The 25,082-nt window shown below is 35.1% G+C and overlaps 1 protein-coding gene across 4 annotated transcripts in view; it reads right to left on the bottom strand.

The window, feature by feature from the left end:
* Positions 1 to 25,082, bottom strand: part of FBXO4 (F-box protein 4) — a 356,505-nt gene that overhangs the window by 297,372 nt on the left and 34,051 nt on the right. For 2 of the 4 annotated variants that reach the window (XM_044387060.3, XM_057312225.1), the window contains exon 6: positions 15,935 to 16,065. In XM_044387060.3, the coding sequence (XP_044242995.1) occupies positions 15,971 to 16,065 (95 nt within the window). In that variant the 3' untranslated portion in view covers positions 15,935 to 15,970. Of the gene's footprint in view, positions 1 to 13,577; positions 16,066 to 25,082 lie in introns of those variants that run through there. The other 2 variants (XM_026506892.4, XR_006410388.3) reach the window with 2 other exon arrangements.

Genomic DNA, 25,082 nt, shown 5'->3' with positions numbered 1-25,082 from the left:
GACTCATTTTATTATATGGATATGGTAAAATTGCACATAAGCAAATATTTCATTAATTTATTTGAACATTACATATCCTTAGCATATACCATAGCTTTGAATCCACGGATGCTGCGAAAACATAATGAAATGACACACAAGCTTGTATAAATGTCAGAGAGGTTTAAGGTCATTTCTCTACAATAATAGCCCTCACAAGCTCATTCACACCCCTGTATAGTTTTTCATTTCTATAGGATTTCAGTGCTTAAACTGAACTCAGATATTTGAGGACCTTCCAACAAAAACTGAATATATGTAAGCAGGCAGAGACAGATACTTGATAAAATCTTTTGAAATAATTATTCAACTCTCCAGGTCAGGCCAGGTCAGGTCAACATTGGTAATTCAAAGAATTTGTGATGTGTTATGAACAGAGAAATAAGGTTGAAAGCAGTGGTGGCTGCTTTGTTTAAGCAGTGATGGAGCTGATATTTATGATTTTCATTTTATTTTTTAAAAAAGCCTTTCTAAACTAACACAATGTACTAATCTCTAATAAAAACAAGCCTAGTTGCCTCCCATTTAGATTGAAATTATAAAGGTCTGGTTTTTCTATAAAAACACTGCTCATTCTTAGATTACAGTGTATTCATAAACAAACCCCTATGTGTTATTTGTTTCCTTTTTTTAGTTAGAGAGAATGTAGCACTTAGTTGCATGAAACTGAATTCAGGGATTAAACCTAAATGGATTTAAACTGGAGGACATTTTGTTCTCTATGAAAAGCAGGAAGACAGTAGCATTCATATTAAGGCAAAAGCAATGAAAATAGGAAATAAATCAAAATTTACATAAATATTAGAATTTTATTATTTTTTCTACCCAAAGCTATGTTATTTTCCTGTATGAGGAAATCAACAACAGAAATATTTAAGAACTCACAAACCTCTGCCTTGTACTTAGAACATGTTTGGATTTTTGTGGTGTTATGCCTTCTGGGAGCTAATAATAACATCATAATTTTGGGTCTGTCGACTATCTTGCCTAGAGTTAACACTTGAGTAAAACACTAAAGTTCAAAAGGTTCACACAACATCCCAAACACAATTCTGAGAAACAGATCATTCCATTGCAGCACCTTGCGAATTTAATACATGAATACAAATGGTAACATCACATTTTGTTCCCTGGACGTAAGCTTATCAAAGCTCAATTTTGTTTTGGAATGGAAGAAAATGAATAGGAGCCTACTTTTTCCTTAAATAACTCAAGTAGATTGCCTGAAAATGACTCAGCCTTTCTTTGTTTTTATATCTTCCTTCCCTTCTCCCCCATCCCACACACGCCCACCCCCCCCAAATGAAAGCAATCTTATAGTCAATAGCATTTTTTTGCTCTTAGTCAGAAAACATTGTAGTTTTGGGTGGTTATACCAAACAATGGAGCCAAGAAGTAAGAGAAATAGACATAGGACAAGACATAGGACAAGAAAATCATCTCAAATTAAATGAGGGCTTTTCAACAACCTGAATATGCTCTAAAATCCTCTCTAAACTATCTGAAGGATTAGGGACTGCTCCCATCCCACCTTATACAATGTTTTCTGAATTTACAAAAAAAAAAAAGTTCAGTTTCAAAAATTATAACTACCATAACTGATTGCTGAGTTTGAAACATATGTTATGAATCAAATGTGCAGCATTTACTCTTAAAGGAAAAAAGACAGAGTCAGAAATTTTAAATAGAATATTTGAAATTTAGTTGTGTGGGATATAGGGAACGAAAAGAGTTCCACCCTTTGAACTAAGAATCAGGTGGCAACATATTAATTTTTTTTAAAGATTTATTTATTTTGAGAGAGAGAGAAGAGCGGCACAGAGAGTGAGAATCTCAAGCAGACTCCCCACTGAGCTTGGAGTTGACTTGGGGCTTGATCTTACAGACCCTGAGATCATGACCTGAGACAAAATAGTTAGATGCTTAACCGAATGAGCCACCCAGGTGCCCCTACTTTTCTTATTTATAGTTTAACAGCTGGACTTTTCCTATAAACTAGGGGGCAGCTGATGGCTTATGTCATCTAAGTTTTATCATACCAAGTTAGCAAAAGGCTCTGTTTTCTCTTTTGGACAAATAAGGTTAATAATAACAAAAACAGTAATAGTTAAGTTTGACTGAAAGCTTACCATTAGAGCTCTTTACTTAAATCAATTAAGTTCTCTCCATGAGCTATGAAGAATACACTAGTATTATCCAGTTAACCAAAGAAGCCAAGTCTCAAAGGAGTCAGGTAACTCTCCCAAGTTAATAAGCAGAAAAGAATTACAACCCAGGCTGACTTCTTCAAAAGCACTCTTAACCTCTCATCTGCATAGCCCATAACATTAAGCCTATATCCTTGCACTGTGCATCAAACCTGGAATTTTTCTCTTGTCACTCTTTAAATTTTATTTTAAATATGTATCATCCCTTAGTAATTGTAAAAATTCTAGTAAATAAATTTAAAAATAGTTTCTAATGTAGTGCTCTTCTATTACTAACTTTGCTTGCATTTGCCTCCCTATACTATTTCTTTCAATGTTGTACCAATCATCATTATTGGTATCATCCATAAAGATTTACTCCTACTGTCTGCACAACATTCATTTAGCAAATGTAATGTTCTAGGCTCTGTGATTGAGTCAATAAATAAATAAAAAGTTGGATTACTACTAGATTGTGACGGGAATTACCTATCTTGCTAAACTGTCTCCTTGACGGCAATGGGAGACATTTAGATTATGTAGGAAGGTAGTGTCATACTCTGATTTGATGATTAAAAAAAAAAAATCACAAGGGTGGAAGTTTGAAAAAGAGTGAAACTGGATAATCAGGGAAATTAGTTAAGGGGATTTTGCTGTCTAATCTAGGCAAAAAATAATGCAGGAATTGAAAAGTAGGATGGATAGAAGATCTATTGGAGAGATAATAAGAACAAAGGCACATATTGAGAGTAAAGAGGAAAGATGCAAAATACATCTCAAGAACAGAAATCCTTCCATACAGCCCAGGATCACAACACAGGCAGGCACATATCACCACTTGGGGTTTTCACGCCTGGGAAGAAAGCTGGATAGGAAAGAAAAAGTGAGTGTAATCATCCAGAGCTAATTTTTCCTACCATGAACAGAGATTTAGCAGATCAGAAGATAAAAGGGAAAGTAAGTGCCACTTGTCATCCTCTTACCTGCACTTCGACCTAGCAAAATGGGTTTCACTTATCTTCATGCCCCTCTGGTCAAAAGAGGAATGGAAACCTCTGCTCTATAGCAGAGTAAAAACAGAGGAAGAAAAACATGGGGCTAAGTTTTTCTCCCTTACAGGAAGCTTCCATGAAATCTCCCTCAGAAAAGATGATCCAAAGGCCAAGAGTAAGTTAGCCTTAGGAAAGTGAGCCCTGATGTCCTTGTAATGAAAGAGCAAACACCGTCCAACCACCACAAATGACCACAACCCTATCTGAGCTACCCGCTGAATTCTTGCCACATTCAATATTTTTCTTTGACCTCTAGAAAGATAATTTAAAGAAGTTGAGATGATTTATTTAGCCTGCATAAAAGTTAATTTAAAAGGATCTCTTTGTGTCTAAATAACATTACCAGATTTTTATTTTCAAATTGTTTCTTCCATTTCCCAAGTAAAATACTTATAGAAACCCAAAAATATAATATGACAACACTGAAGATGAAATTGATGGACAATTTATTGTTAGAATCTATTACAAACCCCATGGATAAAACTGACAATCACAATGGATGGCAATCTCAATATTTTCTAATTGTTTGTTTTTTATTATCTCTCTCTTGCTAGGCTATATTATGAAAATAATAAATTATATTAACAATGATAGAGAGAAGGAAAGAGAGTTAAGTTATGGGATTTAAGTCATAGGGACTCAAATAATGATATGTAATTATTGAGTCAGACAATTAGATACAAACTAAATTTTTTAAATTTAAATATAATACTGGTGAAATTTTAAAATAGGTCATTTACCATTACAAATACTGGAGAAACATATGACATATTTAAAAAGGCATAAAAAAGAGAAATGTCAAAGAATTAACAAAAGAATCAGAAAATACAATAGAACAGACATACCTATTGCAACAGTAAATCTAAATAGCTTAAATTCAGCACCATAAAACTACTTTAGCTAAAGAAAATTAGAAAAATGGCACAAGTTAAAAAGAAAAATGATGGGTGAAGATATATAGAAAAAGTCAATACAAAGAAAGACAGGTGGTGACAATAAAATTGGACAAAGGAAAAACCAGGTAAATAATTAAATTATATAAGGATCATTCTATATTGATAAATATTTCAATTCAAAACAAAATGATGTCTATTATTAAGAATGTTTCTGTAATGGATAATTCTCTTATAATAACAAATATGAAAACTAGAATACATTTTAAAAATTGACATAGATGATAGTATTAGAAGTCTATAATACTGTTTCAGCAAATTTAGTAGGCAAAAACCAAGGTACTGAGAATGTTAATTATACATTGATTTAAGTTATTTCATGTTATATAGGTAACACAAAAGTTGCATACTATAAGTATTATGCTTTTTAAATAAAATACATAATTATAAAATCAATAAATTTGACATGAAATATCAAAAACGAAATTAATAGGAAAATTAAAATAATGTTTAGCATGAATAATATAGAAAGGGAATTAATTTTTGTCAAAAATATAAATTATTATGAAAAATGCTATCAATCCAATAGAAAAATGAGCAAAGGACTGATTACTCACAGAAGAAATACAGCTTTTTTTTTAAATATAAAGAAATTTTAAGTTTGCTATTCATCAAAGATTTATAAATTAAATCAGCAGTAAAACTGGGGAATGCCTACTGAATAAATCCAATTTTTAATTACTAAGCTAAGTAAGAATGTCATAGGCTGAGCTGTTTCATATATTGCTGATGATAAAGCTTTCTGGGAAATAAGTGAAAAACATGAGACTTAATAATGTTCAACATATCTTTTTTATTCACTAAAGGGTACTCCTGTGGAAATTATACAAAGTACACAAAAAAGTATACAGAAATGCTCATTTCAATATTATTTATGAAAACAAAAAATACCTAAAATAAATCCATAGCCTCTTAACTGAAACACTTAGGAATTTTTTTGGTCTTCACAATGCATAGACTAAACCCCTACAAGTTCAGAGCAACACTCCATAATCTATTAATATTTCTCCTGGGAAATATCTTTAAATGGGATAAACATAGGTACTCAATAGCCTCACATCAGTTTAGGTAAGTCTTGTCACTAAATTAGATCAGGCCAGCTAGGTGCCCTCAGATGAGTTACAAAAACTCTTTCCTTTTCACAGCTGTTCGGATTTTGAAATTAGAAATAAAGGACTCTAGGGCACCTGAGTGGCTCAGTCAGTTAAGCGGCTGCCTGCCACTCAGGTCATGATCCTAGGGTCCTGGGATAGGGTCCCACATCAGGCTCCCGGCTCAGTGGGGAGTCTGCTTCTCCCTCTACCCCTCCCCCCTGCTTGTGTGCTCTGTCTCTCTCTCATGCTCTCTCTCAAATAAATTAATAAAATCTTAAAAAAAAGAAATAAAGGACTCTAGATATGATATTTTGAAATTATAGAAAAGGGAACTATACTAATGGAATATTTAAAGCATCATTACATTATGAAGCATCGATATGATAGAATATGACTTAGCAAATAAAATTAGAGTCAAAATGTTCTATAGGACAAGGAAAATCTCTTTTATATGTACTTGGTGGAAATGTTAGTATTTGAAACTATATTACAGTATAATTCATATTTTTAAAAATATGTGCATAAAACGATGCAGATGAAATACTATGAATGTTAACAGTAGTTCATTCTCAGAGTTGGGGTAATGGTTGATTTTTCTGTTTTATTGATAAGTCTTATCTATATTCTCCAATTTTTAAAATAATGAGTATGCATTCCTTTTATCTCAGAAAAAAAATACATGGCTTAAAAGAAGCAAGACAATGTGGAATTAATGTAACTTAAAAATCATTCTTTTGGGTTTTAAGTGTTATTATTAGGATAAATCTAAGAGTATTCTTTAACTCATAGGAAGATAAAAGCATACATTTAGGGGAAAAATCTGAATTTCTTGGCTCTCAAGGTGATTAATAGCAATAGTAGTTCACTAAGGAATGCTTTGAAATCACTATCCCTCAGGAAATCTAAATGATTTACAACTCCTGTCTATATTCTTTTACTTATCATAAAGATGTGTTTTATATTCTAATTTCTCCTTTATCTTTTTAAAGTTTATTTATTTTTAGTAATCTCTACACCCAATATGGAGCTCAAAATCTCAACCCAAAGACCAAGAGTTGCATGCTTTCCTGACTGAGCCAGCCAGGCAACCCCCAATTTTTCATTTAGAAGAATGCTGATAAAATAGTGATGGTGTGCCACAGGGAGATTAAAAGAAAGGGAATAAGGAATAAAAAAATTAACTTCAAGATTCTTTAAATCCTTTTTTACTCCTTTCATCCTGGAATATGGAGAAATGATAACACAAGAAAGTACTAACCTATGTATTTGTTCAGTAAAGTTCACAATTACTCAAAATATTATCCTGAATATATACTATAGTCTCTTTATAACCCTTCCTGGTCTGTTAGCATTTGAGTTCTCAGGCAAACATAATTTTTCTATTCATCACAAATACCCCCACACACACCCAAATCTTTATTTTAGCATTCCCACGAGTGGCTCAGGCTCTCTGTTCTATAAAGAGACGCTGGGATTGAAATACCTTTTTTTTAAAAAGTTTATTTATTTTAAGAAATCTCTACACCCAACATGGGGCTCAAATTCATGACCCCAAGATCAAGAGTCACACGCCCCTCTGACTGAGCCAGCCAGGCGCCCAAAAATTGAAATACTCTTAAGACTGTTTCACAACAGACTCTCCCAGAAGGTTCCAAATGTTCAGTATTTGTTCCATTTCCCCAATCCTGTTGTAAATAACAACTTAGGATCTCATCTTGTTGGGCCATAGTCACCACTTGACTCACACAGGGAGAGTTAGTAGCTGGTTATGAGTGAGCACCAAGGCAGCTATTTTTAGATCTTTAAAACACAGACTTTCTGGCTAACCTATATCAATCCAATGAGTCATATTCTCTTGGTAAGAAAACATGCAAAAGCTGCTCTTTACCCTCCCGGATCCTTTCACCCCAATTAAGTCTGCTCTAAGCCTCAAGGTTAGGGCAGCTGACTTCTGGCTAGCTGTCACAAACTTTTAATTGCAGAATGGCTCGATGCACCTCCTTGTTTTGTTTCATATTTAGATTGATTCAGGTACGGTTGATACAAATTTATACATGGGGACCTCTGGTTGTATTTTTGAAGATAGAAAGAAATCCTATGAAGGGGATATGATAATGTTTAATGAACCAGAAGTCTTTAGCAATAAAAGAATATAAATTTGCAAAAGGGTGAAACATCATAGTTGCAGACCCCTTGGATATTGGAAAGCTTGAGAATTAAATTTGCAGGTCCTAGAAAAATAAATAGCCAAGAACAAATAACCAAGAACCAAGGACGTGTCTTAACAACAGCAGGCGACCTAATTGAATAAGTAGTGTGTACTGGAGGAGACTTGTACTGGCTCAATGCAATGATTGTGCTCATTTTTTCTTATCTCCACATTCAGTGATATCAGAGTGGTAGCTTGAAATCGGCCATGGGTGGAATGGTTAACCACAGAAATCATCAAACACTACAAATCAGAGCTTTTTCTCTCTCTCTCTCTTTTGTCCTTCAAGGAAATTATTAACCACTTTTTAGACATAGACTAAAGTATATAGTTTTCAGAATTTTTAATAATGTAACTAGTGGTAGGTGTGATTGTATGCCCTTTCAAAGTCAGTGCTATTCAATGAAAAACAAACTTTACACATGAAGTAGGATATTATTTGAAGTCAGTCTCTGATTAATTGAAGATATACATTGTAAACCCTAGGGCAACTACTAAAAATTTTTTTTTGGTATAAATGATAAGTCAATAGTGAAGATAAATGAAATCATAAGAAAAATGCTCAATTAACCAATGAGATGGAAATGAAAGGATAAAAGAAATGAAGAATAGATAAAACAGATTGTAGATTTTAACCGAAACATATTAAAAATAACAAATTGTGAATGATCTAAACATATTAATTAAAAACAGAGATTGTCAAACTGGATTTTTTAAAGTATACATTATAAGAAACCCCATTAAAGTAAAAGCATAGATAGATTAAAAGTCAAATGATGACAAAAGATACACTATGCAAACACAAACAAAAGAAGATTGGAGTGGCTATACTGTCACATAAAGTTACTTCAGAACAAGGAATATTACCAATGTTTAAGAGAAAATTAGACAACAATAAATGGCTCAATTCTCCAAGAAGACCTAACAATTCTAAACGTGTACACGCCTAACAACATAACCTCAAAATACGTTAGAAACTGATAGTACTGAAAAGAAAAACAGATAAATCCACAATTATAGTTCAACACTTCAACACTCCTCTCGGTAATTGCTAAAACAAATAGACAGGAAATCAGTAACGATATAGGAGACATAAGCAGCACTATCAACCAATCTGTCAATATAATGTCATATTATTGACATTTATAGGACACTCCATCAAACATCTGAGTAAGCATTTCTTTCAATTGCATACGGAATATTCAACAAGATAGACTACACCAAGGGCTTTAAAACAAACTTCACCAAATATAAAAGAACAGAAATCATACAAAGTATGTCTTTTGACCACAGCAGAATTAAACTAGAAATTAATAAGAGATATATCTGAAAATTCCCCAGTATTTAGCAATTAAAGTTGCAATGAATTATCATACATCAATGTTGCAACTGAGTTTGATTAGTTTTTTAAATATGTGATTTTTTAAAAATATGATGACTCCCCCCTACAGTACAATGAATTACTGTCAGCATATGCAGTCTTGTCGTTGTCTTATAGGACCTAATATGCCACTTCTCAAAATGATGCCTAGCAGAGTTACTTCAGTTTGAAACTGACATTCAAGAACTTTTCCAACACCATCCCCCACATACCTATGTCCATATGACAACCTCCTAGTAATTATTTTGGACAAACTCAAACATCCCTGAGAAGCCTTCCTTGACAACTGTCATGCCCACTCCTCATCATCCCCCCAAATTAGACTTTCCTTCCCTCTTCCTCCCATAGAACTCTGCACATACCTCTTGTAATGCTCTGGTGTCCTCTGTCTGGTTAACTCCAGTTGTCCTTCAAACTTCAGTCCAGGTTCCATGCAAGCATTCCATACCTCCTCTCCCCTACTCACCTTTATTGGGTTAGACACCCCTCTTATATAAGCCCCAAAACACAATGATTAGTGTAAGGTTTCTTAACAGCAGCACTATTGAAATTTTTGACATAATAACTCTTCGTTGTACAGGGCTATTCTGTGCATTGTAGGAAGTTTAGCAATATCCTTGACTTCTATATGGTAGATACCAGCGGCGCACACACACCCTAGTTGAGACAATCAAAAATATCTCCAGGCACCGCCAAATGTCCTATGGATGGGGGGAAAAATACCCCCCATTCAAGAACCACTGAATCAGTGCTACTAATCATACTGACTGTGATTAGTCTGTTTTTCTGTTTATTGGTCCATTTTGTACAATCGATAACTCATAGGAAGAAAGTGTATTTTCTTTCTGAAGCCCACTATTTACCACAGAGACTGGCACCTAAGTAAATGCTTAAAATATTTCTGAAGAAAATGTATGAAATTATATTGCTTTAGAAATTATTTTGTTTACAGATCTATACTACCTTTCTTCCTCTCCCTTCTGGATTGGGGTCCCCTTGAGGACAAAGAGCCATATTTAGTCATTTTTATATTCCCTGATCCATGCATCAAAATTGTCTGATCCTTGTTTTTATGTTTAAATCAATCAACACAAGAATTTCTCATGCAAACTAAGATGCAATAAAACTGACAGATTATAATCCAGACTTTCAAGAGACAGGAGAAAGAAGAAGTTCATTTTTTAAAAACTGCATATATACATATACATACATATATAAAATTAAGCAAGTGGGAGCATAAAAAAACTATAATTATAGCCATCTGCATATAAACTCTTCATAATTTATTTTAATCAATTTATTTCTGCTTTAACATACTAAATATAATAGGAATGAAAATGATGGAACCAAAATTATAAATGCTGAAAGAATACAGTAAGACATATTCTACCTATTTTAAGATCCATATTAAAATACACATAATCAAGGGGGAAGAAGAGGACACTAGATGATTTGTGACCCTATGGAGTGGTCTTTTTAATAATAATCAAGGCAATCACTACTCCCAAGAAGATTATCTAGCATATAAGATGCTAGTCATGCATACAATTATTATTAGGCAGAAACTTGTTTTTTATATCTTAATTTTTGCCAGGAAATACACTCCGTTAAAAATCAATCAGTTAAACAATCATTATATTGAATAACTTTTTATTATCTACTTTGTTTTTTTAATATTTTATTTTTTTTTATTAGGCAGCTTTTATTTTTTCCTCCCAAGTATTATATTTAATATTGCTACATATTTGTATTTTTTAATTCAGTTAATTAACATAAACTGTATTATTAGTTTTGGAGGCAGAGATCATTGATTCATCAGGCTTATATAATACCCAGTACTCATTATATTATGTGCCCTCCTTAATGTTCATCACTGTTACCCCGTCTCCCAAACCTCCTCCCCTCCAGCAACCCTCGGTTTGTTTCCTATGATTAAGAGTCTCTTATGGTTTGTCTCCCTCTCTGATTTTGTCTTGTTTTATTTTTTCTTCTCTTCTCCTATTATCCTCTGTTTTGTTTCTTAAATTCCACAAGAGTGAGATCATATGATAATTGTCTTTCTCTGATTATCTCACTTAACATGATACCCTCTAGTTCCACTTAGCATGATACCCTCTTATTTCACTTAGCATGATACCCTCTAGTTCCATCCATGTTGTTGCAAATGGCAAGATTTCATTTTTTTTGATAGCTCAGTAGTATTCCATTGTGTGTGTATATATATATATATACCACATCTTCTTTATCCATTCACCTGTTGATGGACATCTGGACTCTTTCCATAGTTTGGCTATTGTGGACATTGCTACTATAAACATTGGGGTGTAGGTGCCCCTTCGGATCACAACATTTATGTCTTTGGGGTAAATACCCAGTAATACAACTGCTGGATTATAGGGTAGCTCTATTTTCAACTTTTTGAGGAACCTCCATACTGTTTTCCAGAGTGGCTGCACCAGCTTGCATTCACACCAACAGTGTAGGAGGGTTCCGCTTTCTCCACATCTTCGCGAACATCTGTTGCTTCCTGAGTGGTTAACTTTAGCTGTTCTGACTGGCGTGAGGTGGTATCCCATTGTGGTTTTGATTTGCATTTCACTGATGATGAGTGACGTTGAGCATTTTTCATGTGTTTGTTCGCCGTTTGCCGGTCTTCTTTGAGAAATGTCTATTCATGTCTTCTGCCCATTTCTTGATTGGATTATTTGTTCTTTGGTTATTGAGTTTGATAAGTTCTTTATAGATTTTGGATACTAGCCCTTTATCTGATGAGACATTTGCAAATATCCTCTCCTATTCTATTGGTTGTCTTTTGGTTTTGTCAACTGTTTCCTTTGCAGTGCAAAAGCTTTTTATCTTAATGAAGTCCCAATAGTTCATTTTTGCCTTTGTTTCCCTTGCCTTTGGAGATGTGTCTAGCAAGAAGTTGTTGTGGCCAAGGTCACAAAGGTTGCTGCCCATGTTCTATTCTAGGATTTTGATGGATTCCTGTCTCACATTTAGGCTTTTCATCCATTTTGAGTCTATTTGTGTGTATGGTGTAAAGAAATGGTCCGGTTTCATTCTTCTGCATGTGGCTGTCCAATTTTCCCAACACCATTTGTTGAAGAGACTGTCTTTTTTCCATAGGATATTCTTTCCTGATTTATCAAAGATTAGTTGACCGTAGAGTTGAGGATCCATTTCTGGGTTCTCTATTCTGTCCCATTGATCTATGCGTCTGTTTTTGTGACAGGACCATACTGTCTTGATGATCAGCTTTGTAATAGAGCTTGAAGTCTGAAATTGTGATGCCACCAGCTTTGGTTTTCTTTTTCAACATACCTTTGGCTATTCAGGGTCCCTTCTTGTTCCACACAAATTTTAGGATTATTTGTTCTAGCTCTGTGAAAAAAGTTGATGGTATTTTGACAGGGATTGCATTGAATGTATAGATTGCTCTAGGCAGCATAGACATTTTAACAATATTTGTTCTTCCAACCCATGAGCATGGAACGTTTTTCCATTTCTTTGTGTCTTCCTCAATTTCGTCCATGAATGTCCTATAGGTTTCTGAGTACAGATCCTTTGCCTCCTTCGTTAGGTTTATGTATCTTATGGTTTTGGGTGCAATTGTAATTGGGACTGACTCCTTAATTTCTCTTTCTTCTGTCTCATTGTTAGTGTATAGAAATGCAACTGATTTCTGTGTATTGATTTTATATCCTGCCACTTTGCTGAATTCCTGTATGAGTTCTAGCAATTTTAGGGTGGAGTCTTTTGGGTTTTCCACATAGAGTACCATGTCATCTGTGAAGAGAGTTTGACTTCTTTGCCGATTTGAATAACTTTTATTTCTCTTCATCATCTGATTGCTGAGGCTAGGACTCCTAGTACTATGTTGAAAAGCAGTGGTGAGAGTGGACATCCCTGCCATGTTCCTGACCCTAAGGGAAAAGCTCTCAGTTTTTCCCAAATGAGAATGATATTCACTGTGGGCTTTTCATATATGGCTTTTATGATACTGAGGTATGTTCCCTCTATCCCTACACTGTGAAGAGTTTTAATCAAGAAAGGATGCTGTACTTGGTCAAATGCTTTTTCTGCATCTATTGAGAGGATCATATGGTTCTTGTCCTTTCTTTTATTAATGTACTGTATTACATTGATTGATTTATGGATGTTGAATCACCCTTGCAGCCCAGGAATAAATCCCACTTGGTTATGGTGAATAATCTTTTTAATGTACTGTTGGATCCTATTAGCTAGTATCTTGGTGAGAATGTTTGCATCCATGTTCACCAAGGATATTGGTCTATAATTCTCCTTTTTGGCGAGGTCTTTGGTTTTGGGATTGAGGTACTGCTGTCCTCATAGAAAGAGTTTGGAAGTTTTCCTTCCACTTCTATTTTTTGAAATAGCTTCAAAAGAATAGGTATTAATTCTTCTTTAAATGTTTGGTAGAATTCCCCTGGGAAGTCATCCAGCCCCGGACTCTTGTTTGTTGGGAGATTGTTGATTACTGCTTCAATTTCTTTGCTGGTTATGGGTCTGTTCAGGTTTTCTATTTCTTCCTGTTTCAGTTTTGGAAGTTCATATACCTCTAGGGATGCATGCATTTCCTCCAGATTGCCTAATTTGTTGGCATATAGTTGCTCATAATATGTTCTTATAATTGTTTGTATTTCTTTGGTGTTGGTTGTGATCTATCCTCTTTCATTCATGATTTTATTTATTTTGGTCCTTTCTCTTTTCTTTTTGATATTTCTGGCCAAGGAGACTGGCCAGACTTATCAAATTAATTGATTATTAATCTAATTAATTAGTAATTAATCTTATTAATTTTCTCAAGGAACCAGCTCCTGGTTTCATTGATCTGTTCTGTTTTTTAGTTTCTATTTCATTGATTTCTGCTCTAATCTTTATTATTTCTCTTCTCCTGCTGGATTTAGGCTTAATTTGCTCTTCTCTTTCCAGCTCCTTTAGGTGTAAAGTTAGGTATTTGAGGCTTTTCTTGTTTCTTGAGAAAGGCTTATATTGCTTGTATTGCTATATACTTCCCTCTTAGGACCACCTTTGCTGCATCCCAAAGGTTTTGAACAGTTGTGTTTTCATTTTCATTTGTTTCCATGAATTTTTTAATTCTTCTTTAATTTCCTGGTTGACCCATTCATTCTTTAGTAGGATGCTCTCTAGCCTCTATGTATTTGAGTTCTTTCCAAAATTTTCCTCTTGTGATTGAGTTCCAGTTTTAAAGCATTGTGGTCTGAAAATATGCAGGGAATGATCCCAATCTTTTGGTACTGGTTGAAACCTGATTTGTGACCCAGTATGTGATCTAGTCTGGAGAATGTTCCATGTGCAATCAAGAAGAATGTGTATTCTGTTGCTTTAGGATGGAATGCTCTGAATATATTTGTGAAGTCCATCTGGTCCAGTGTGTCATTTAAAGCTCTTGTTTCCTTGTTGATCATCTGCTTAGATGATCTGTCCATTGCAGTGAGTGGGCTGTTAAAGTCTCCTATGATTATTGTATTATTATCAATGTGTTTCTTTAATTTTGTTATTAATTGGTTTATACAATAGGCTGCTCTTTCCGTACATTTTTATCTCCTCTGATATTGACAGTATTTTCAAAATTCCCCATTTAATCCCCAAATATTGCACACAGGTGGTTTATCCATTCAAATATCAAATGTAGGGATGCCCGGGTGGCTCAGTCGGTTAAGTCTGCCCTTGGCTCAGATCATGATCCCAGGGTCCTGGGATCGAGCCCCACATCGGGCTCCTTGCTCAGCAGGGACCCTGCTTTCCCTTTGCCTGTGCTTCCCCTGCTTGTGTTCTCTCTCTCTCTCTTTCTCTGACAAATAAATAAAATCTTTAAAAAAAAATCAAATGTAGGATCATTTGTCTCTGGTTTTTATGTCCCTTAGTTTCTCATAATCAACCACAATGTCTTTTTCACAATAGTAATTTTTAAAGAATCCAGCCCATTTAACTCCCACAGAATATCCCTGAATTTGTCTAGTTTCTTTGTTATGCTCTCATTTAACTTGTTTGTCTATATTCTACATTTCTTGTAAATTGCACATCATATTAGAGGCTTAATAAATCCAATTTAAATATTGTTGCCTAGGATAACTCATAAGCAATGGTGTGTAACTTCATGTGGCATTATATCACGAGGCACATATTATTTGATTAACCAATAGTGATGCTACAATTGATTGATTCTTATACTAAGTTACTTTGTTTTCCCCTCCACTGAACAGATAAGTTTTCCCCTTGCTATTAAAAAATAACATGTGAGATTTTCTTTTAGCAATTAACCAAGTTTCCCATTAACCACTTACTTAATGATTTTTGACACCAATTAATAATCCTTCCCTTAATCTATAATATCATTTGGGTATGTGAAATTATTCTTTCCTAATACTATATTTTTTCTATGTTTTATAACTGGCATTTTTCTGTAAAACAGTCCATTTCCTCAAAAAATGGGATATTTGGTTACCTTCTCTGTGAGGATATAAGCAACAGAGTTCCCACAAACACCTGGTGGTAATATTTGTACCATATTTTTGGGATAAAATTTGGCATTATCTAGCCAAGTTGAAGATACACACAATCTATGACCTAGCATTTCCATTTTAGGTATAGCATTTCCCACTTTAGGTGTTCTCCACTTAAAATCAGAAATCTATTTTTATAAATAAGACATTTTAAAAATAATGCTAATTGAGAGTCTATTTATCAATATTTTAAATAAGAAAACTTATAATATTTTATGTTAACTCAAAACCTCAACCAATTTCCTAAAACATAAGTAATTCACAGTAAAATGCCTATATATATAAGTGACAAGCTGTCATGTTAAGATGAAAAATGACTGAAATGTTGTTCATTAAATGATTAATATGCTCATTTTAAACAACTACTTTGCATACAGAAACATGCTGTATTAGTCCGGGTTCTCTAAAGAAACACAATCAATTGGATATATGAATGACTTATGTAATTCATTGTAAGGAGTTGGCTCACATGATTATGGAGACTGAGAAGTCCCGAGATCTGCCGTCAAGACTCAGGAATCTGCTGACGACCCAGGAAAGCCAATGGTATAGTTCTAGTCGAAGCCCAAGTCTGAAGGCAGGAGAAGACCAAAGTTCCAGCTAGAAGACAGGCAGAGAAAGCAAATACTCCTTTACTCAGCTTTTTGTCCTATTGAGACCAGCAGTGAGTTAGATGAGGCTCACCCACATTGCAGAGGGTAATCTGTTTAATTCACTCTATTCAAATGTTAATCTCATCCAGAAATACCCTCACAGATACACAAAGAATAATGTTTAACCAAATATCTGGGCACCCACCTTCAGCCAAATTGACATGTAAAATTAACCATCACAATGCCCTTTGCTGATCCTGACTGCACCTTTCAAAACATTAACACTTAACAATTCTACTTAGAATATAATTCAAGACTTCCCCTATAACACCTATCTCCAACACACACACAGAGCTTTCTTGAAAATGTAGTACTGCATTTGGGCGTAAATACAAATTTTTCATACAAAACATCAGCTGACAAGCATATTACAAAAATACCTATATTCTAAAGTTTGAATATCAAAATCCAAGAGGTGTTTCACCAGGGAAATATTAAAGTTTGCCAGTACCTACCCTAAAAACATGTAAACATATGCACCAGCATAGGCGTGTAAGAATATTTGCAGCAGTTCTTTACAGTAACCAAAAACTGCAAACAACCTGAATGTTCACTTATGGTTGCATGAATGAGTTGTGAAATATTCATACAATGAAACAGCATATCACTGAGAAAATGATATAGCCAAATGCTATAGTGGATGGCACTGCAAACACAATATTGAACAAAAGAAGAAGGCTAAAAATAATTTCAATAGGGCACTTAGAGGCGGCCACTGTGCAGATTGGAGTCTGCTCTCTGGAGTGCCTTGCTCTGCTTCCTCTGCAACCATGTCTGACAAACCCCATTAAGGCTGATGTTGAGAAATGCTATAAGTTGAAATTAAGAACTTAGAAAAACAAGATAAAAATCCACTGTCTTCGGGTGTTATACGCAACTAATGAATCATCGAACTTTACATCAAAAAACCAGGGATGTACTGTATGGTGACTAACATAATATAATAAAAAAATATTATTAAAAAAAAAATCTACTGTCTTCGAAAGAAACAACTGAACAGGAGAAGCAAGCAGGCAAATCATAACGAGGTGTGTGCCACCAACATGCGCTGACATTCCACAAGCACTGCCTTCTCATTTCACTTATTCTACTTCTTTTAGCTGTTCAACTTTGTAAGATGCAAAAAGGTTGGATCAAATTTAAATGACTGCTGCCCCTTTTTCACCGAAGAATCAGAACTACCAACAATGATCCCTGAGCCTGCCTCCCCCCTTTGCCTGGAAGGAAAAGAATTTGCGTGTTGGTGAAGGAAGAAACTGGGGAGTTCAACAGTGAGATCTAGAGTAAAAACCAGGTTGGTCCAAGGTGTCTTGTAAACTGTAAAATGCAGTTTAATCAGAGTACCATTTTTTTGTTCAAATGATTTTAATTATAGGAATGCACAATTTTTTAATATGCAAATTAAGTTTAAAATAGGAAAAAAAATTCCAGCAGTATGATTCCATTCATATTGAGTTCAAAACAGGCAAAACCAGACCATTGTTTAAGGATGTAAGAGAAAGGTATGATTATCACAAAGCCAGAAGAGTAGATACCTCCAGGGTGGAGGGATTGAATTATAATTAGGCAGGAAGCCAAGAACTAAGTGGGTATGCTGAGAAGCTGCCAAAGTTCTATTTTTTGACTTGGGTTACACTACTGTTTATTTTGTTATTGTACATTAAACAGTACAAATATATTTTACAGGCTCGTCTGTAAATATATATATATAGTAGTAAAAAAGGAAAAGAAATGAATGGAAGAAGTTAGGTTAGGCATTAATGTAGAAGATATGACTGCAGGATACTGTTGAAGGGCACCGACCTCTTCTTGCTGTATCTGAGCATGTGTCAACACATACATAGTTGAACTACAGGAGAGAAAAAGAAAGACAACTAAAATAAGTCAGGAGCAAAAGCATTTGCAAAGGAGCTTACACTTAGAAAATGCTCAAATATGATACATTTGTTGGACTGGAAACTGATAGATGAAAAATCTTGCATATGAATAAAAAGCTTAAAAAACAGTTTAGAAGAAGATAAAAAGTGAATGCCTTAATGGGGACACAATAGGCATTCATAAAATCATAAAATATAAGAATGCTGTGAACATGGTTTTGTGCAATAAATCCTGCAATTTTCAAAACATGAAGATGCCAATAACCTCAAAAGAAGTCATTTTCAACAATTAAAAGAAATTGTATCTTACACAGAAGGCAGTAAATTTACGATAAGTCATTATTATTACATGTCCTTAAATTTTGGTATGTGACAGGAAAAAAATCAAATAAATAAGCACCTAGTCAGAATATTCAGCCTCAAAGTTTCATAATTTCATAACTATTTAAAATTCAACAAATAAAATCCAATAATGTTTCTCAACAGTTTGACCAGGCTCTGGCACTTGAGGCAAAAGTTCAGAAGCATTTGCCTACGCTTGTGATTTCCCGTAGAGTGCTGCCCTCTGCCGGGAAGTGTGGTCATATCTGATCCCATAAATGAGTACTTCTCTGTGGTACTCATTTCCACTTTTGTTTTCATGAACAAAATATATCTATCTTCCCCTTGAAACACTTCATTTGAAATCAGCTGTGAACAAACTAAAGATGTGTTATGTTTTCAACTAAACTAAAAAAAATTAACCTATTTTTGCATTTAGAAAGAAACCAAAAAATGGTAAGCTACAGATTATCAATTGAACTGCATTATTCAGAGTACAAGAAGAACTAGTTTAAAATATTTCAAAGTAATTTTAAAAGCAGGTTCAAAGCTAAATATATGAGCAATAAAAATGAATTAAAAAATTACATGTTCCTCAATACTTTGTTTATATTAGTATTCTATAATTAAGCAGCCATCATTAGAAACAGTTTTCGTATTTCGATGATGCTGTTATCACTCAAAACCAGTTTTGAACTGCTTGCATAAAAGTGTTTTCAAAGTTGTTTAAGAGAGACATAAGAAAGACAGTCTATTTTATAATTACATTGTTTTTACTAAAAACATTACTAAATGTCATGTCAGCATTATTTACAAACTTAATTTTGAATGTCATTTTTATTTTAGAGCAGATATGATGCTTGGAGCTGAAGATTTTCTATCACTGAGGGTATTCAAATGACTATGATGAATGATTTCAAGAAATTCTGAAAGAGGAATTCCAAAAAAAAAATTTTGTCAAGAACAATAACTTTTGTCAAAACTATTATATATAAATGTTTATATATATATATATGGAAATTTATATATATATGGAAATATATATATGTGTGTGTGTATATATATATATATGGAAAACAATCATGTATATGTAAACACCAGCTGTCAGCTTCTGCTTAGAATGTAGAAAGTTACAAAAGAATGTCATTCCTACCCTAACACTAACAAGCCAGATAACCAATAAAATCATAGTTTATTAAAAATTCGTCGGAGAGCTAAATATGGGGGGAAATATCTAATGAATAAAATCTAGAAAGTTATAAACCTCTCTCTGCAGTGAAAACACCCAACAGTTTCTTTCATCCTTGGTAAAGCAGTAGAAAAGGAGAAAGCTGTCAGAGAAATAGGTAAGAAGAAAACTGCTGAACTTCTAAAAAAAAATTTTGGTAGATCAAGTGTGGGCTGTCATGATGGTTGAGAATCCTTAGGACATAGAGTATGCCCACCTACCAACGTTTTCTCATGGGCCTTCACAGAGTGATGAGAAATACTGGGGCTAGGGTAAGAATGCTAAGAAAAACTTTCAAGCACTAAGGCTTTACAGTGATGCAAGGCAGCAGGCACCTAACTTCAGTGGAAGGACAGGAATGCTGAGAGAGATCTGCTCCTCCGAGGTACAGGGAAGGACCTCATGAACTCTAACGGCAGGAAAGGAGAACTGAGACAAGTTCTATAAGTTCTTGGGGCCTAACACTAAGAGGCAGTGATAACCTACAAGCGGGAGAGGGGGCAGGAAAGTTAAAAGGGACTCTTCTCTGAGATCTAAGCATAGGGGGTTTATTGCAGTCTGGAGGCAGCAAAGGAGAAATGAACTGAACTCCTTAGGTACTTGGGGTCTTCAGTGAGTACCAAGCAATGACTGATTTTCATGGCTGGGGTAGAGGCAAGAATGCTGAGACACATCCCTCTGAAATGCAGACAACCAGGATCTGCGGAAGGCTGAAAGCAAAGCAGGAGAATGGAAACAATTCCTCCAAACACTCAGGACCCAAGTCTGGTTAAAAAGAAAATTCTGATCCTGTGCACAAATTATTTGAAGCCTGTGGTGAAAGAAATCCAACTAAAGAAACAGACAAGTCCAGATCCCAACTCAATTATAGATGAGATTGACTCATCTCCTTAAATCTCATCTCCTCTTCTTAGTGGTCTGACAAAAGGAATGTGCCCTTTGCTGGGTGTAAATATTATTTGCCTCAGTTTCTATTGTATTATTATTAATATCAAACTATCGATCACAGAAAAAAATGTGACTTGTTCTCAAGAGATACAAGAGTCTATTAAAACCTGATCCAAAGATGGTCCAAGTGCTAGAATTATCAAAGAGGGACTTTAAAATACCAATAATAAATATTTTAAGAAATCTTATGGGAAAGGTGGATAGCATGCGTGAACAAACCGGGTATTATAGAATAAAGATGAAAACTATAGAAAGGAGCCAGATGGCAATCTAAAAAATGAAAAATAAAATATAAGATGAAGAATTATTTTGATGGGCTCATTAGCATACTGAACACATCACATGAATCAGTGAATTTGGATTGAAAATTGAAATTGAAATCACCCAATTTAAAACACAAAGAGAAAACATTTTTAAAAGAAGGGTGATAAGAATATCCAATAACTGTGAAACAATATCAAACAGGCTAACATTTGGGTATCTGGAGTCCCACAACAAAAACAACAACAAAAACAGAGAAGAAATATCAGAAGAGGGAATGAGTGACAATTTTCCAAAATTGATGGAAGATGTCAACGTATGGACCTGAGAAGTTCAGAGAAACCCAAGAAAAGTAAATACAAAGAAAACCACACCTATACTTATCATAATCATACCGCTGAAATCTAAAGAATAAAGATAAAACACACTTGCAAGCAGGCAAAAACTGAAAGGATTCATCTTACCTCCCATAGACCCGCACTGCAAGAAGTATTAAACACTAATGTTCTATGGGGCTTTTTCAGTAATTTTTCTCTCTGTGTTTCATTTGTATAGTTTCGATTGCTGTGTCTTCAAGTTCAGTAATCACTTCTGCAATATCTAATCTATCATGAATCCCACCTATTATATCTTTCATTTCATACACTGTAGTTTTCATCCCTGGAAGTCCAATTTAAGTCTTTTTAACATTTCTTTTGTCTTTACTTAACATGCACAATATTTACTCCAGCTTCTTGAAACAGGGGGTGTATTATAGTAATTGTTTACTGTCCTGGTTTACTAATTCTGTCTTCTGTGCCAAATTTGGGTTGGTTTAATAGATTATTTTGCACTTTCATATGGATAATACCTTGCTTCCTTGCATGCTGATAATTCTTTATTGGATGCTAGACATTATGAATTTTATCTTGCTGGATGCTAATATTTTTGCATTTCTGTAAATATTCTTGAGCTTTATTCTGGAGTGCTGTTAAGTTACTTAGAAACAGTAAGGTCTTGCTTATGAGTGTTATTAGGAGGAACCAGAGCAGCATTTAGTTGAGGGTTGATTTTGCTACTACTGAGGCAAAACACTTCTGAGAACTCTATCCTGATTCCAGAATTATGAAGTTTCCCACATTGGCTGTCTTCTGTAAGCCCTGGACAGTGTTCCCTCTAATCCTTTCTGTTGGTTCTTTCTCTAACCTCAAGTAGTTTCTTCACTCTCATGCACTGATCAGTACTGAGCTGAAAACAAATAGAGGACTCTGCAGATCTCCAGAGATTTTTCTCCCTCTCTCTGCATAACTCGCTCTTCTGTGATACTCTTCCTATGAATTCTGGCGTGGCTGGCCTTACCAGATTCCCTGCTTTATCTTCTCAACTCAGAGACCACCAGGCTTTGTCTGGGTTCTCTCTCCCTTGTGGCCTGGGAAATCTGCAGCCAATAAGCTGGGGAAATTACAGATCTCATCTCATTTGTTTATTTAGTGAAAGGAATCACTACCCTTCATTGCCTAATGTTCAATGTCTTGAAAACTGTTCTTTCATATATTTTATTCAGTTTTTTTTGTTGTTGTTGTTACTTAGGCAGGAAAGTAAGTCTTGTCTCTCTGAATTTACCCTCCATCTTGACTAGTAACAGAAATCTTTGTATCATGATTTTTTTAAATGTTCTAAAGCCACATGTTCTGTATTTTATGACTGAAATGTTTTTCCTTTGAGACCCAGTCAAGTAAGAATCCTTTTCATTCCTGTATGATGTCAAATTTAGAATAAATACAATATGAACTGTGGAGGGAGCAAAACTATCCATAAGTAGGGACTCACACACAAAAAGAAAGGCAAATGAAGACACTGACCCTATGATATTCACCCCTGTTTACCTACTTCCTTCTCCATTTTGAAATTCTTCTCTGACCTGACTTACCTTTAGGACCAGATGTTTCCACATTCTACTCTGGGGAGGGAGGGAGTAGCATAAAATGTCTAAAAGCCCTTTTATATACCAAACTTGTTTCAAATTTGCAAACTCTCTTTCATCTAGGTAAGGTAGCCTTGCCCACTTTCTCTAGAATTTCTCTACAACTGAAGAAACACAAACATACGCAACACACACACACACACACACGCCTACCAATTTCATACTAAGTTAATGTCTACATTTTAGCTTTCAGCTGAAAATGTACTTTTAACTAAAATTAATCTCTGATGTCTCTCTTTTGGACATCCCACCTTCACTTCAGACAAAGGTATTTGTCAAATCAATGATTACGAAGTGATTAAAATATAAAGTAACATCCTGTCTTCCTAAACACAGTGAAAAAAGGCAACATGAGTAGCCTATAAATCCTTCTATTACTTGCAGTATAGAGAGCAGGCTACCAGCTGGTGTTCAAATAACTAAATCATTTTACTGAAAATTCAGAATAGAGGGATTGGCTAGATGTGGATGATGCATTATGATTATATGATTCAGTGCTATGTTCAGGGGTTGTTGCTTTGAGGAGAATGGTTATAAAGCTCCAATGACTAAACATTTTAATTTGGAACTCATATTACATGTTGCACACCAATGAAATAGAAAGAAAAGAGGGATTTCATGACATTCATGATAGAATATTTTTCTATTTCTTCCATTTCTCATAATAAAAAAATACATTAACAGCATTCATGAAGCTTTTACTCCTCAAAAAATTTTTAGATTTCCCACTTTTGAAAAATAGTAGCACATTTTAAATATTCCCTTAAATATTCTTTAAAGTCAAGCAGTTTAATTTTGTCTCTCTCAACTATGTTTGAGTCTAGTAAAGCAAAATCAAGTTTAAAAATGAGATTATTTGCATAAATTCAGGCAATTCTTTCCTCTATCATTGTAAGACAAAAAAACTTGTAGGAACTGAATAATCTTTGTCTTCTATATTAATGAACTTGATTGAATGCTGTGACTCTGAAACTCTTCACATCATTTCCTTTTTGGTCATATTCTCTCATTGACCTCTGCATTTGGGATGACTGTCTGGCCTGCTGGTAGTGTCAGATTAGGATTTAGGAGCCTTTGACCTGGTATGCTAATTTTCTAATTCAAAGGTTTTCAACTTCCATTCAGCTTTGACACATAAAGGATGATACTCCCATGCATAACACAAGGCATTTTCTTCTCTTTCTCTCAAGAAAATATTAGGAGGCAAGTGAAATAAAGTGACTTTATTATGGAATTAAGCTTGAATCTTATCAAATTTATTTTAAAGTAAATCATCACTGTGGAAGCAAATACCTTGATGTATGGTAATCTCCAAGTAGTCTACTAGGCAGGCTCTTCCAGAGGTAATAGAACAGAAGGGATCACAGACCAAATTAAGATAATTAAATCATACAGTTAGTTGAATCAACTGAAAACATAGCAAGGAGCAAGAGGAGAGGGGCCAAGATGGCAGAGTTAGAAGACCCAAAGTTCACCTCATTCCACAGATAAAACTAGATAATACTCACATCAGTGTAAATAACACAGAAAATGACCTGAAGACTGGCAGAACAAACTCCACAACTAAAGGTAGGAAGAGGGCACATCAAGGAAGGTAGGAGAGGCAGACACATGGTGGGGAGTGAAACTGTGGCTATTCACAAGGTAGGGGAAGCGAGTCACAGGTGTGGAAAAGGGTGAGAAACAAAATATCACACCAAGGAGCCCACACGAGGAAGAGGAATCCCCATAACATTTGGCTTGCAAAACTAGAGAGGCCGAATTTCGTGAGTTCTAACAACCAGTGCAACTTAAAGACTGAAATTTTAAAAACCAAGGCTCAGCTCTGGGAGAGCCCAGAGGGTGATAGGCAGCTGAATCCCTGCCCCCAGATAGCACAAAAAACAGCCGGTGGAGTTACAGCATAGAAGCAACTGTTTGCAAAACACTGGGAGCACAAAGAGTTATCTACGCATCTCAGAACATGTACCAAAGGAGCAGTGTTCATGAAGGGACTTCTCCAGGAACAAAGAACCTGGCAGGTGCCATCTGCCTCTCCGCTCCCCACCATAAACACATGGCCACCTGCAGGAACCAGAACAGCACCCACATTCACTACCTAGCTGGCTTACACCAAGCCCTGCCCCACCCCCCGGCATTTTGGTCAATCCCAGTAATCCTTGCCTCAGTCTAGCCTCTGTGGGTACTCTTCCCCAGAATACCACTGCAAACCTTGCCATCACCACCTCTCCTGACCCACATGTTTTCCAGATCCTCCGTCCCAGTGGCAGTGGTGGCAGTGGCAGGCCCTATAGAAGCCCAAGGTGCACCTTGTTAAAATTGTGCACCCCACCCTAGTTGGGGAACAGACACTACCCACAACAGAC

The sequence above is a fragment of the Ursus arctos genome, unplaced genomic scaffold, assembly GCF_023065955.2.
Source record: "Ursus arctos isolate Adak ecotype North America unplaced genomic scaffold, UrsArc2.0 scaffold_15, whole genome shotgun sequence".
Taxonomy (NCBI): Eukaryota; Metazoa; Chordata; class Mammalia; order Carnivora; family Ursidae; genus Ursus; species Ursus arctos.
Note: the sequence above shows the minus strand (reverse complement) of the source record. Positions and strands in the feature narration are given on the sequence as shown.